Genomic DNA, 16,179 nt, shown 5'->3' with positions numbered 1-16,179 from the left:
TGTGTGTGTGTGTGCGTGTGCGTGTGTGTGTGAGAGAGAGAGAGAGAGAGAGAGAGAGAGAGCGAGAGAGAGAGAGAGAGAGACAGACTTTGAAACCTGTCTTTGTTGAACTGTACCACAGGATCACAGTCTGATAAGGATATTTGTCCGGACACTGACTCGTAGCTGACAAAGGGAATCAAAGTATTGTTTAGTATCTGCAGGGATGTCACACTTCAACAGGTGTTGTTATAAAAGTGAATTCATATTTCAAAGACAGTGAGGGGATTATCTGAGTTTCCCTGAAAGGATTGCTGTGTCGAGTTTCAACTAATAACTGCAAGGGATGCTCCATGGAACTCTTGGTACAAAAGAATTGATACCATATACTGACATTGAGGAGGGGACCCAAAGCTACACATTGACCTGGTTTCTATCCAATCATCAGAAAGACTGGAGCTATTTAAAGACCTCTCACAGCTTTATGGATCATTCAAGGCAGCAGACCAGCAGAACCCGACAGTTGTGAGGTGGGTACCTGACACTGTGATGGCTTCAAAAATTTCAACTGATTTGATTCATGAATATTCTTTATTTAGTGTGACAGGTATGTCCACACTAATGGTGGCAAAAATGCAGCTACTTTGGAATCTCTTGTTGATGTGGATGGTGGCCAAAAGCAGCCCGCTAGTGTGCCAAAGTGACCTTCGACGCCCAGGTGAGATCTGTTTCAGCTCCTCGCACTTTACTTCAACCTTTATGTTAGGACTCTGCAGAACCAGTTGATGGCTCCGCTTTTTCTCCTGCGTAGAACACACTGACATCTCAGTGGACTGCGGCACCTCCTCCATTAGCCTGGCCATCCTGATCTGCCCTGTGGTCTACACCGGCTACAACGAGTCTCTCCTCATCCTCAATCACATGTTGGAGCAGCCAGGCTGCCAGGGAACCCTGGATGAGTCGGTCACCCCTCCGGTGGTCAGGTTCACGTTTCCCATCAATATGACCAACAGCTGTGGAAGCACGTTTGTGGTGAGCTGAAGTGAAAACCTCTATGGATAGTTTTGTTCTCTGTGTTTGACTGTGAGCTGAATGTTTCCTGCAGACCACCAGCGCACCAGGTACCGGGATCTTTGCCGACTTCTCCAACATCCAGACGGTCAATATCAGCGGATTGGTGCACTCACATGACCCCACTACTGGAGTAGTAACGTACAACACGGAGCTGAAGTATTATTACTCCTGTGCTTATCCTCTGGAGTATCTCATCAACAACAGCAGAGTGGATGTGTAAGATATATGCTGGTTTGTCTGATGATTTCAGTTGAAACATGGAGGTTGGGAGGGTCAGTGTTGTGGTGCAGTGGTTCTTTGGACTGTTTAGTCCTGAAGAAATGTCTGGGTGCCACTTCTGTTTGAATGATTCCAAAATGAGTTTCTCACTGTACTGCCTAATATTTGGTGACTTGCTTGTTTCTTTTAGGTTGAATTAATGGCAAACTGAAGGAAATAATAGTATACAGGGAAATAATAGAAGTGTGAAATGCCAAAACAGGTGTTTACCCGGTTTTATTTTTTTTAGTGCACATGATCAGAAAAGCATTTTGAACATGTGGATTGTATAGAAATCTACTGAAAGTGACAGTATTTATTTTAAACAAGTAGCCAGTGAGTCTACTACGGCCTAATTATTATTTTGTTTATTTTGTCTTTTGGATATAGATAACAACACACTGTATTGTAGAAGATAGTTGTAATTGTGTATAGTGTAGGCTGAAGCCCATGTCTGTGATGAGATATGAGTCTATAATTGGTACTAGGAAATCACCAATACCACTTTCTTAATGGGCGAGTAAAAGTACGAGTACTAAACTTAAAATACTTTTCCATAGCTAGTACTGATATTAGTCATTTTTAAATGTCATAAAACCTCATTCATATTCCATACACAAATGATACAAAAAGGCAATGTGATGCAAATGAGCATATCTGTTACACTTTAATCATATGTAGCATGTAGCATCACTGGTGTGAGAGCCTGAAACTCTTTAGCATGGAGCATGTCGCGTGACTGGTGTGTGAGCTTGAGGGTACGTCCGGAATGTCCCTCCTTTCTACTGATCTATAGACTTTCACTTAACCCTGTGGAGGACATCGCCGGGTTAAGGAAAGGAGTTAGAAGGCTTCCTAAAGTAGACAGTAAAAGGCGTTCACATTGGTGTGACAGTCGGAACGCACTTTCACTTAGTGACGTCATAATAATTCGACGGAGGCGTAAGTTAGTGACGTGCCGTGGTGGGTAAAGAACTAAAAATTTCCAAAAATGGACTACAAAAAGCGCATTTGGGTTTCAGGTGATTTCAAGTTGTTCCAGCAGATTATTGCTTTGGTAACTTACATGATCTGCTTCCTTTTTTCGCCATTGTCATTTTACGTAAGCGCTCGGATGAGCGGGTCGCTTTAAATGTTGTCGCCGCAAGGAATTGTGGGGCAGCATGGCTCACCTCCTTTGCGAAACTGTGCATCAATGCTATCCTAAGCTAAAGTAAGCTTTAAAGGAAGCAACAAGCCTCCTTTTCTTTGCTTCTTGAGAATTCGGACAGTCCTTATCATGGCCACTACACAAAACACTTCCGGGGTTCAGTGAAAGTCGATAGATAAGGAGTGAGGAGGGACATTTCGGATGAACCCTGAAACTCTTTAGCATGTAGCATGTAGCAAATAGCATCGCTGGTGTGTGAGCCTGATGAGGTTTCTGCTGATGAAGTTCATTCTGATGAAGTTCATGGTGATAAAGTTTCTGGTAATGAAGTTAATGATGATTTAATTCATGGTGATGAAGTTTCTGGTGATGAGGTTTCTGGTGATGAAGTTTCTGGTGATGAAATTCATGGTGATGAAGTTTCTGGTGATGAAGTTTCTGGTGATGAAGTTCATGGTGATGAAGTTTCTGGTGATGAAGTTCATGGTGATGAAGTTCATGGTGATGAAGTTTCTGGTGATGAAGTTTCTGGTGATGAAGTTCATGGTTATGAGGTTTCTGGTGATGAAGTTCATGGTGATGAAGTTTCTGGTGATGAAGTTCATGGTGATGAAGTTTCTGGTGATGACGTTTCTGGTGATGAAGTTCATGGTGATGAAGTTTCTGGTGATGAAGTTCATGGTGATGAAGTTTCTGGTGATGAGGTTTCTGGTGATGAAGTTCATGGTGATGAAGTTTCTGGTGATGAAGTTCATGGTGATGAAGTTTCTGGTGATGAGGTTTCTGGTGATGAAGTTTCTGGTGATGAAGTTCATGGTGATGAAGTTTCTGGTGATGAAGTTCATGGTGATGAGGTTTCTGGTGATGAAGTTCATGGTGATGAAGTTTCTGGTGATGAAGTTCATGGTGATGAAGTTCATGGTGATGAAGTTTATGGTGATGAAGTTCATGGTGATGAAGTTTCTGGTGATGAAGTTTCTAGTGATGAAGTTCATGGTGATGAAGTTTCTGGTGATGAGGTTTCTGGTGATGAAGTTCATGGTGATGAGGTTTCTGGTGATGAAGTTCATGGTGATGAAGTTTCTGGTGATGAGGTTGCTGGTGATGAAGTTTCTGGTGATGAAGTTAATGGTGATGAAGTTTCTGGTGATGAAATTCATGGTGATGAAGTTTCTGGTGATGAAGTTTCTGGTGATGAAGTTCATGGTGATGAAGTTTCTGGTGATGAAGTTCATGGTGATGAAGTTCATGGTGATGAAGTTTCTGGTGATGAAGTTTCTGGTGATGAAGTTCATGGTTATGAGGTTTCTGGTGATGAAGTTCATGGTGATGAAGTTTCTGGTGATGAAGTTCATGGTGATGAAGTTTCTGGTGATGACGTTTCTGGTGATGAAGTTCATGGTGATGAAGTTTCTGGTGATGAAGTTCATGGTGATGAAGTTTCTGGTGATGAGGTTTCTGGTGATGAAGTTTCTGGTGATGAAGTTCATGGTGATGAAGTTTCTGGTGATGAAGTTCATGGTGATGAGGTTTCTGGTGATGAAGTTCATGGTGATGAAGTTTCTGGTGATGAAGTTCATGGTGATGAAGTTTCTGGTGATGAGGTTTCTGGTGATGAAGTTCATGGTGATGAGGTTTCTGGTGATGAAGTTCATGGTGATGAAGTTTCTGGTGATGAGGTTGCTGGTGATGAAGTTTCTGGTGATGAAGTTAATGGTGATGAAGTTTCTGGTGATGAAGTTTCTGGTGATGAAGTTCATGGTGATTAAGTTTCTGGTGATGAAGTTTCTGGTGATGAAGTTCATGGTGACGAAGTTTCTGGTGATGAAGTTTCTGGTGATGAAGTTCATGGTGACGAAGTTTCTGGTGATGAAGTTTCTGGTGAAAACTTCATGGTGATGAAGTTTCTGGTGATGAGATTTCTGGTGATGAAGTTTCTGGTGATGAAGTTCATGGTGATGAGGTTTCTGGTGATGAAGTTCATGGTGATGAAGTTTCTGGTGATGAAATTCATGGTGATGAGGTTTCTGGTGATGAAGTTTCTGGTGATGAAGTTCATGGTGATGAAGTTTCTGGTGATGAGGTTTCTGGTGATGAAGTTTCTGGTGATGAAGTTCATGGTGATGAAGTTTCTGGTGATGAAGTTCATGGTGATGAGGTTTCTGGTGATGAAGTTCATGGTGATGAAGTTTCTGGTGATGAAGTTTCTGGTGATGAAGTTCATGGTGATGAAGTTTCTGGTGATGAAGTTCATGGTGATGAAGTTTCTGGTGATGAAGTTCATGGTGATGAAGTTTCTGGTGATGAGGTTTCTGGTGATGAAGTTCATGGTGATGAGGTTTCTGGTGATGAAGTTCATGGTGAAAACTTCATGGTGATGAAGTTTCTGGTGATGAGGTTTCTGGTGATGAAGTTTCTGGTGATGAAGTTCATGGTGATGAAGTTTCTGGTGATGAAGTTTCTGGTGATGAAGTTCATGGTGATGAAGTTTCTGGTGATGAAGTTTCTGGTGAAAACTTCATGGTGATGAAGTTTCTGGTGATGAGGTTTCTGGTGATGAAGTTTCTGGTGATGAAGTTCATGGTGATGAGGTTTCTGGTGATGAAGTTCATGGTGATGAAGTTTCTGGTGATGAAATTCATGGTGATGAGGTTTCTGGTGATGAAGTTTCTGGTGATGAAGTTCATGGTGATGAAGTTTCTGGTGATGAAGTTCATGGTGATGAAGTTTCTGGTGATGAGGTTTCTGGTGATGAAGTTTCTGGTGATGAAGTTCATGGTGATGAAGTTTCTGGTGATGAAGTTCATGGTGATGAGGTTTCTGGTGATGGAGTTCATGGTGATGAAGTTTCTGGTGATGAAGTTCACGGTGATGAAGTTTCTGGTGATGAGGTTTCTGGTGATGAAGTTCATGGTGATGAAGTTTCTGGTGATGAAGGTCATGGTGATGAGGTTTCTGGTGATGAAGTTCATGGTGATGAAGTTCATGGTGATGAAGTTTCTGGTGATGAAGTTCATGGTGATGAAGTTCATGGTGATGAAGTTTCTGGTGATGAGGTTGCTGGTGATGAAGTTTCTGGTGATGAAGTTTCTGGTGATGAAGTTCATGGTGATGAAGTTTCTGGTGATGAGGTTTCTGGTGATGAAGTTTCTGGTGATGAAGTTCATGGTGATGAAGTTTCTGGTGATGAAGTTCATGGTGATGAGGTTTCTGGTGATGAAGTTCATGGTGATGAAGTTTCTGGTGATGAGGTTGCTGGTGATGAAGTTTCTGGTGATGACGTTTCTGGTGATGAAGTTCATGGTGATGAAGTTTCTGGTGATGAAGTTCATGGTGATGAGGTTTCTGGTGATGAAGTTCATGGTGATGAAGTTTCTGGTGATGAAGTTCATGGTGATGAAGTTCATGGTGATGAAGTTTCTGGTGATGAAGTTCATGGTGACGAATGTTTCTGGTGATGAAGTTTCTAGTGATGAAGTTCATGGTGATGAAGTTTCTGGTGATGAGGTTTCTGGTGATGAAGTTCATGGTGATGAGGTTTCTGGTGATGAAGTTCATGGTGATGAAGTTTCTGGTGATGAGGTTGCTGGTGATGAAGTTTCTGGTGATGAAGTTAATGGTGATGAAGTTTCTGGTGATGAAATTCATGGTGATGAAGTTTCTGGTGATGAAGTTTCTGGTGATGAAGTTCATGGTGATGAAGTTTCTGGTGATGAAGTTCATGGTGATGAAGTTCATGGTGATGAAGTTTCTGGTGATGAAGTTTCTGGTGATGAAGTTCATGGTTATGAGGTTTCTGGTGATGAAGTTCATGGTGATGAAGTTTCTGGTGATGAAGTTCATGGTGATGAAGTTTCTGGTGATGACGTTTCTGGTGATGAAGTTCATGGTGATGAAGTTTCTGGTGATGAAGTTCATGGTGATGAAGTTCATGGTGATGAAGTTTCTGGTGATGAGGTTGCTGGTGATGAAGTTTCTGGTGATGAAGTTCATGGTGATGAGGTTTCTGGTGATGAAGTTCATGGTGATGAAGTTTCTGGTGATGAAGTTCATGGTGATGAAGTTCATGGTGATGAAGTTTCTGGTGATGAAGTTCATGGTGATGAAGTTTCTGGTGATGAGGTTTCTGGTGATGAAGTTCATGGTGATGAGGTTTCTGGTGATGAAGTTCATGGTGATGAAGTTTCTGGTGATGAGGTTTCTGGTGATGAAGTTTCTGGTGATGAAGTTCATGGTGATGAAGTTTCTGGTGATGAAGTTCATGGTGATGAGGTTTCTGGTGATGAAGTTCATGGTGATGAAGTTTCTGGTGATGAAGTTCATGGTGATGAAGTTTCTGGTGATGAAGTTTCTGGTGATGAAGTTCATGGTGATGAAGTTTCTGGTGATGAAGTTCATGGTGATGAAGTTTCTGGTGATGAAGTTCACGGTGATGAAGTTTCTGGTGATGAAGTTCATGGTGATGAAGTTTCTGGTGATGAAGTTTCTGGTGATGAAGTTCACGGTGATGAAGTTTCTGGTGATGAGGTTTCTGGTGATGAAGTTCATGGTGATGAAGTTTCTGGTGATGAAGGTCATGGTGATGAGGTTTCTGGTGATGAAGTTCATGGTGATGAAGTTCATGGTGATGAAGTTTCTGGTGATGAAGTTCATGGTGATGAAGTTCATGGTGATGAGGTTTCTGGTGATGAAGTTCATGGTGATGAAGTTTCTGGTGATGAGGTTGCTGGTGATGAAGTTTCTGGTGATGAAGTTAATGGTGATGAAGTTTCTGGTGATGAAGTTTCTGGTGATGAAGTTCATGGTGATGAAGTTTATGGTGATGAGGTTTCTGGTGATGAAGTTTCTGGTGATGAAGTTCATGGTGATGAAGTTTCTGGTGATGAAGTTCATGGTGATGAGGTTTCTGGTGATGAAGTTCATGGTGATGAAGTTTCTGGTGATGAAGTTCATGGTGATGAAGTTTCTGGTGATGAAGTTTCTGGTGATGAAGTTCATGGTGATGAAGTTTCTGGTGATGAAGTTCATGGTGATGAAGTTTCTGGTGATGAAGTTCACGGTGATGAAGTTTCTGGTGATGAAGTTCATGGTGATGAAGTTTCTGGTGATGAAGTTTCTGGTGATGAAGTTCACGGTGATGAAGTTTCTAGTGATGAGGTTTCTGGTGATGAAGTTCATGGTGATGAAGTTTCTGGTGATGAAGGTCATGGTGATGAGGTTTCTGGTGATGAAGTTCATGGTGATGAAGTTTCTGGTGATGAAGTTCATGGTGATGAAGTTCATGGTGATGAAGTTTCTGGTGATGAAGTTGATGGTGATGAAGTTTCTGGTGATGAAGTTGATGGTGATGAAGTTTCTGGTGAGGCAGTTGCTGGTGATGAAGTTAATGGTGATGAAGTTTGTGGTGATGAAATTGCTGGTGATGAAGTTATTGATGATGCAGTTGCTGGTGATAATTTTGCCGGTGATGAAGTTGCTGGTGTTGTATGAAGTATCTTTTTCATCTTGATATTTTGGCAGGTCGTAGTTAAATGTCTGCCTTACATGTTTCATTCTCATTATTATTAAAGAACTTTCAAACCACTGACATCGCTTACGCTCTCTTGCATACTTGCCGAGTTGCTGACACTTGACATCATAATGCTCACCGGTTTGTGTCAGGGATCTTGAGTGTGAGTGCTGTGTGCGGTATTAGACCTGATGCTGGTGTTGGTAGTGGTGCATCCCCACTTGGTAGTAAATGTTGGATTTTTATAATGAGTACTTTAGACCTAAGTGATATATCATAAATATTATTTATTTGTCAACACCTTGGGGTTTGAATGTTCACTTCACTCATATTCTAGTGAGAGTCCTATAACATCACTTATTGAATACCCATTAGTTGACCCCACAAATCAGCAACTGCGGTCAGGGAAAACAGTTTATTTCACCTGAATGAGGGTTTGTCATCATCTGATCTGGTTAATCCATTGTTGTGATGCCACTGTCTGTGTCCTTCAGGTCAGCTTCTTCCATCGCAGTGAGGGACAACAATGGCAGCTTCATCAGTACTCTGAGCATGGAGCTCTTCAGTGTAAGGACAACATCATGTAAAGTATTTTTGAAGGCAGTTGGTCTGGTTTATTCTCACTGCTGTACTGCATTAACAACAACAACAACAACAACAACAACAACAACAATAACAATAATAATATTAACAGCAATAATAACAACAACAACAACAATAATAATAATAATAATAATAATAATAATAATAATAATAATAATAATAATAATACTCTAGTATTATTGAGCCACTCTAATACAAAAATATTTAATGAGCAGTGTTCTGAATCAAACTCAGAAACAGAGTGAATTTCTTCTGTCGAGACAAACCATCTGAAAAATGCTGTTTTTCCTGGAACAGGATTTGAATTACACCACTCCTCTGGTGATCCCCCCATTGGGCCTGGAGCTGAGGACCACGGTGTATGTGCAGGTTCAGGCAGAGAACCTCACTGATCAGTAAGAATCCTCACAACTCAGTCTGAAGTGGAAATGTCAGCTGTCAACAGTTGGAAAGTATTTGGATCAGTGTGATAACTGTAAATAATATGTGTAGCACTAACAAGGGTATTGTATGTTGTCCCCCACCCATCCCCCTATCCCATCATTTTCTCCTTCACCTCTCAATCTTCTCCTTTCTCTCTCTCTTTGAACCCCCGGCCCCCCGGGTGGGTAAGGCAGCCATGCCAACTTCTAATAAAGGCGGGAGACTCTGGGGAGACTCTTAGTCACCACCTGTTGCAAGAGCAAAAACTTTTCTGACATCAGAAGGCTCTCAATCAGATCGTATTGTCTACCCAAGCTACCGAACAGGACAAGAGTAAAAAAAACAAACAAGGAAACCTCAGCAGTGTGTTTTTCATCACTCATCTGTTACATCTCCTGCCAGGTATCATGTCCTCATGGACCGATGCTATGCTTCCATTTCTGCTCATCCCACCAACTCTACTTTCTTCAACTTGTTTGTGCCGTAAGTCTTAAGATTTGATTCTGAAGAGTGGGTGGAGCTTCCTTTGGGGCTAATGCATTTTGTAAACTTGGTTGAAGCAGGTGCTCAAAGGACCAGATGACCACGCTGCACGAGAACGGTGACAGTCACCAGGCTCGCTTCTCCTTCCCAGCATTCAGGTTTGTGGAACAGCAGAACCAGACGGTATCCACTTACTACCTGCACTGCATCACCAGGCTCTGCCAGGTCAGCACATGCAACAACTTCAAGGTGAGTCGAACTTCACTTCATTTAGCTTGTTTCTCCTGGGAACTCTGCAATCAATCAGACATTGCACCTTTTTTACAGCAATGTAACAACAGAAGGCGAAGAGACGTTGGCTCCACTGGAATGTCTGAATCCACCACTCTGTCCTTGTCGCTTCCAATTGTAACCAGAAATGAGAACTGTGAGTCTGACTGGATTTTAAAAAGCAATGTAGAGGTTAGGGTTAGGGTGAGATGTGTTGTCATAGTTCCGTCCTGCTGAGTTTCTGCAGTGCCTCCTGAAACCAGCAGGATGATGATTTCTCCTTCCCACCGACAGGAATCAGGTCTGGAGGTTCGAGCACTGAGACATAGTACAGGGTGGTAGGGGTGACAGCTTTTGCTGACAGCTGACAGCAAAAGCCCAGTGAGCAGTTCCACACATATTGATGTGTGGAACTGCTCACTGAGCTTTTGCTGTCTCCACAATTAATTACAATAATACTTTTCCCAACAGTATAAACTTGAATACAGTCAACATCTGACAAGAGAAGATGTAAAAGCATCCAACATGTGTGATTCAATCAAACATGAAGGGAGTAGCAGTTTGAAAACGAAGTTCATGAGTTTATTCAGCATTACAATTCTTATTGACTTTTCTTATTTAACTGAAAAGGAATTTACTATGATTACTTGAATTAGCAAGGAGGAGCACAGTAGTTATTTCATCACCTATTCAATGAAACATGTACCGGCTCTACATTGTTCAGCCACCTTACTTTACATTGTTCTTTTTTTCAGCAGTTTCATCGAAGGAGGAAGGTAAGATTGACATGACATTTATATTGTAGTCAAAGTAGAGCTCATTCAAAGAGAACCACATGCTAACTGCAAACAAAGACTTTAGGACACTTAGAGCGAAACATATGAAAATAAAAGCTGAAATTTTCAAAACTAAAGGTTTTTACCACTTTACACTAAATCAAATTATCTGGAGCAACAAAACATGTTTAACCTTGAAAATTAAGGGAACAAAGCTCATAAAGTTTTTAGATTGTGTGGTCACACACACAACAGCCTGTTTTAGGTTGTATTTATGAACTTATATATCTACAGTTTTAATTGGACTTATTTTACTGGGTAGCAGTTTTAACCATTTTAAAGGCTTTTTCTTTTTTGACTATTCCGATATAGTGGCCTTTTTTCTTTTCATCCTCCCCAACACTTTTAACTCTGTCATCCATTTTACCTCTTTTAAGAATTCTCTGGAATCTCAGTCCTTTAATCATCATTATGCCAGTGCTTCCCTACATACTAGCAACTTGTAGTTGGAAGTGGAGCCCTGCAGAGTGGAGGTTTGTTTCAGGATCAGGTCTATAGGAATGTGGTCATATGGGCCCAGCTGTGGTTGAGGATCAGGTCTACAGCTGCAGTGCACCTGATCGACTGACTGATCATCCCTGGTCACAAAGCTGAAGAACCTGTGAAATGTGGGAAACACAGTTGAAGTCCTGGTTGATGTTTAAGCCACCAGCCAGTTAGTTTAGCATTAGCCCACAGTGGAGTACCACAGCCTACTAGTTTACCATTAGCCCACAGTGGAGTACCACAGCCTACTAGTTTACCATTAGCCCGCGGTGGAATACCACCAGCCACAATCATGACACAAATGAATTTATACCAATTTAGCTGTTTTAACTTTTCTCTTTTTCCAACTCTTTCTGCCAGTTTAATTTGTTGGTCACTGAAGTTAAATGAGTGTGTCCAAATAGAAGAAAAGTGTAAAGGTTCCTCTGAGACTAAATTTGGTTTTAATCCTGTTGTCTCACTAAGAGCTTGCTTTGTAATCTTTGTAAATTTCTATGCTGAAGTTAAGCATGCAGTGAGAGGACACAGATTTTATTGGATTAACTATTCATCCTGTCTTTACTTTAATATAATCTTTTAAATACTAGTCCACCATGTGAATGAAATGTAAAGGTTTCATGACGCCAGTAAAGAGGGGCTGGAGAGCCACATGTTTTTTATTATCAAAGCATCTTGTATAGTCAGTTCAACGCTTTAAATAAAATAGTGAAGTGAACCTAAACATCACATATCTCCTCCCTGATTAATGAAGCTATGATGCAGAAGTTAAAGAGTCTCTGCTTCGGTTGCAGTGTTGCCCAACAATGGTTCGGACTCTGAGTCCAGGATGGGTCTTGGGATAACGGTGGGCGTCCTGACACTGGCAGTGGTCGTCACTTCAGGAGCAGCATTCCTCCTCTACAAGAGGCTCTGACCTTTTTAAACATATACCTGTACCACCCTGTACCTGCCCTACCACCCTGTACCATCCTGTACAACTCTGTACCACCCCTACCACCCTGTACAATCCTGTACCACCCTATAAAACTATTTTACACCCTGCACCACCCTGTTCAAGCCCTACCACCCTGTACCATCCCTAAAGGGTGCTTTACTACCTTTTAACACCACAACAACCCTGTGCAACCCGTTACCACCTCTACCACCTGTTACCACCATGTACCACACCCACCACCCTGTACCATCTTTTACCACACTTACCACCCCTACGACCCTTACTACCCCAACTACCCTGTACCACCCCAACAACCTCTACCACCCTATACAACCCTTAACCCCTCTGCCACACTATACAACCCCTACTACCCTGTACCACCCCTACCACCCTTTACTACCCTATACCATCCCTATACTACCATCCCTCCCCGGACATTTTTGCCTCTGGAATTTACCAGGACCTTCACCGCATTCGCCGTGCCCCCCCCCCCCCCCCCCCCCCCCCAACCACCAGCAGAGGCCGCTGGAGAGAGCGGCTGTGTGCCTGGGGAAGGCGTTGCGCCTGGAAAAACCTTCTCCTAGCGGCGGGCTGTAAAACTACCCTTCACGTATCCCAAGCGCTGTCTTGAAAAATTTTGTAACCTGTCTGTGTTGATGCTAAATGTGCCTGAGGTGGGGTTTTTTTTCCCAATTACAGACTGTGCTCCTCAGAGCACAGTCTGTAATCTGCCTTTTTTTCCCTCCTCTCCTCACCTAATGTTGTCCTTCTTTCCCCAAAACTTTCTATGTGAATGTAATTTCGTTGTACCTGTACAATGACAATAAAGGATTCAATCAATGTCCAACCTCCATACTACTCCGTACAACCCCTTACACCCTTTTCCACCGTATAGCACCCTGTTTCCTCCCAGACCACTCTGTACTACTGTATAATACCTTGTACAATGAGTCATTAGAACATGAATCAGACTGATTTAGAACATGACTCATTGAAGTCATTAGAACACGAATCAATAGAATATGAATAATTAGAGCCATGAGAACATGACTCATCAGAACATGAGTCATTAGAACATGAGCTATCAGAGTGACCGCTGTCATGCAGCAGGCACTGGTGCAGCAGCTGTTTTCCATTAGAAATGCACTGTGGACTGAAGAAGTATTGGAGAGAAATTGTTTGTACATAGAAACATGCTTGAGTTCATGATGAAAAGCTTAAGGGTTATGCACTCTTGCGTTTTGGCTTTAAAGAGGATGAAAAGGAAATGGTTATATTAACAATGGTATTGACCCTCTAGGGGATCTACAGTTTCTTCATACAACTGTCAGAACAAATGACTTGTATATTGTTGTACATAGCTTGATCAACCTGAATACCGATGAGGTCACAGGTCAGAAGGATGAGGCACTTGGATGCTGATCATTTTCATGTTCACAGATGCCAATCCCAGCATTTAATATCATTAATAAGTCCACTGCTTCAAATGGTTGTTGCTCTGTCTTGAGCAGTCTTTCCCCAGTTAATATCCATTGTATTACATCATCTCAGTAGCAAGATGATCAAAAGCATTTTATATACTTATAGGTTTATTAATTTGGTGTTTAACTTCAAATAAACCTTGATACTAAGAAACGAGAATCTTGATCATGTCTGACATGTATTTTTTTCACTTCAGTCTTTATTGACAGGACAGTATAACCTGAGGACATGTTTTGTTGTATCTTATTTTTGTCTAGATTGAGTTAACCTGACATGCATTTTTAATGATTGTTTTCAGTGAGTGATGTGAACACAGCTGCTGTAGATGTAGATCTCCACTACGCTGCCGTGTGCTGGGCCCCGGGCAGCACAGAGTGGGACAAGAACAGACTGGACAAGCTGGTCAGGAGGGCCAGCTCCGTCCTGGGCCCCTGGCCCCTGGACTCTGTGAAGGAGGTAAGTGACAGGAGGGTGGTAGCTAAGGCCACCTCCATCATGGACAACACCACCCACCCACTGCACGGGACTGTAGAGGAGCTGAGGAGCTCTCAGTGGCAGACTGACACCCTCAGTGTAGGACGGAGCAAGTCCTTCATCCCCACTGCTGTTAGACTGTACAACAGGACTGTGTAGTAACAGTGACAGTATGTGAAACAACCCTGCATCTAGGACACTTTATCTAAGTCACTTAATTTGTAAAAATGTATATAAGATACCTCTATTCTACTAACTGTGTGCACTTTCCTTGCCTATTCTACTAACAGTTTGCACATTCCTCTCCTTTCCTCATGTGTCCTCAAGAGCTGTATGCAACAGGTACATTTCTCTTCTGTGAGATTAATAAAGGCGATTTTATCTTATCTTATGTACACAACCTGGAATAAAAATCCATCCAAATGGCTTCTCCTCTCTCAACTCCAAACCTCTCCTTTGTTTTGTTGTACTTTGTCTTTACAACCCGAGAGGAAGAAAATAGCATAAACTCGTGTTTTTACATTCAGGACTGGTCTCATGTGAAAGTCTGGTAATCTTGAGTCATGTCTAAATGCCTTCAATCTTTATCAAATGAAGGTTTGGATGTCACTGAAACTAAAGACTGTTATATTTCTAGAAATCTGTGTTGGTGGAAGATTGAACACAATACAATTTACTGCAAGTAGCATCCCCAGGACTGGAGTTAAGTTCTGAAAACTCAATTTTATCCATGGGAAAGCAGGTTGTGTCACAAACCAGGATGGGAGCCAAGAGCAGATTCTCACAGAGGGAATCAGTTCCACTGATAACTTTTTAGAGCCTTACAGGCAGGTAAAGGAGATCAGGATGATCCAAGCAGAAGTTCATCAAAGAGGGTCCAAAACACAAAGCAGACAGACAAGGCAAACCCCGAGGACGCAGGACATGTGGATGCAGGGAACGACCCCATCTGCCCCAGACTACAGGGAGATGGAGTTGATACACAGTGGCGCTAACATGGCAGTCAGACACCCGGAGGTAGGACACATGGGAAGGACAAGTGACATGAGCTAGAGACCAAAGAAAGTACAGAAAAAAACAAGAAGAGCAAAACAGGTAAGACCCTGACAGATTTAAGTGTCACACAAGTGTCACAGTGTTGTATCAGCTTTGTGAGCTCTTTGCATAAAACTGGCAACCAGATTGACTGTTTTGCTGTGTCCCTCCATTTGGTCATACCAAGGTGACCCAAATGCAATCTTTAGAGTACAGCTCCTCTCAGAGATGATGAAATCACAATTCTGTTGCCAAATAGAAAAGGGCCGTTTTACACTGGGAGCACATATACATAAGGCAGGTAAGGTTGAAACACAGCTCCAATGAAACGTTTGGTAGGCCAGCTCTTTGGTAGGCCAGACTGATACTATCATCCTTGTTCTGGTGCATTTTTGGAGTCTCTTTTCAGAGGCAGGTTGACCTGCTTCCAGAGTCAACATACAGGTTTATCTCCTCTTAAGGCCCTTCTGTCGTGTTGTCCATTGGACTCTTTCACAACACAGGGAGGAGTCTTTTGACAGAGGGTTTTGCTGAAATTCTGCATTAGTATCCAGCTTTGAAAAACTTTTGCACCTGCTAGCTAACCCAATGTTCCACTGAAAAGAGCTGGTGTCTCTTTCTCAGCACAGACTAGTTCAGTTCTGTGAGGCCAGAGCATATCCTTACTCTATGCATGCATTTTGGACCACCATCATTAGTCCACACAAGGCATGTGAATCTCCATCACTGGCTACGATTCAATACGCACCTCATCACACCACCAGTGATACAATATATTAGAGGTTAATTGACTCCCGCGGCGATACGATGTGATACAATACAATACATCCCTGTTCCCGATTCAATATGATTTGCTATTGATATGATGGTGATTCAGTCCTACACAATGCAATACAATGTGACTTGGTGTGAAATGATATGATTCAACATGATGAAAAGAAATTATACCAAAAAATTTAATGGAAAATATGAGGCTGTAATTCTGTATGGTACTAGAAGCAGAGGATTTATTCTTTATTCTAATCCTCATAAGCAGCAAATTGAACACAAACTTCTCATTTTGCTTATAATCTAGTCGAACTATGCATTTTTATGCTTCTTCTTTTTGTCCTCTTAAAAAGCACAACAAAAACAGGCCATTTCACAGCCTTGGGTTTTGGAATCAGATTCAACATAAGGAACA

General features: G+C 41.9%; 1 protein-coding gene across 1 annotated transcript; it reads left to right on the top strand.

Moving 5' to 3' along the window:
• Positions 1-639: 639 nt before the first annotated feature.
• Positions 640-11,984, top strand: LOC308139117 (zona pellucida-like domain-containing protein 1; the record flags this gene model as incomplete). The annotated part of the gene is made up of 10 exons (XM_080508462.1): positions 640-697; positions 791-1,011; positions 1,085-1,269; positions 8,465-8,537; positions 8,871-8,968; positions 9,399-9,479; positions 9,560-9,728; positions 9,807-9,906; positions 10,505-10,525; positions 11,863-11,984. 10 exons carry the CDS (start codon positions 640-642, stop codon positions 11,982-11,984), a joined length of 1,128 nt encoding a protein of 375 aa, XP_080364588.1.
• Positions 11,985-16,179: the final 4,195 nt, after the last annotated feature.

Source organism: Blennius ocellaris, assembly GCF_963422515.1.
Source record: "Blennius ocellaris genome assembly, chromosome: 14".
Lineage (NCBI taxonomy): Eukaryota > Metazoa > Chordata > Actinopteri > Blenniiformes > Blenniidae > Blennius > Blennius ocellaris.
The sequence above is the reverse complement of the archived record's forward strand: the minus strand, read 5'-3'. Positions and strand labels throughout refer to the sequence as shown.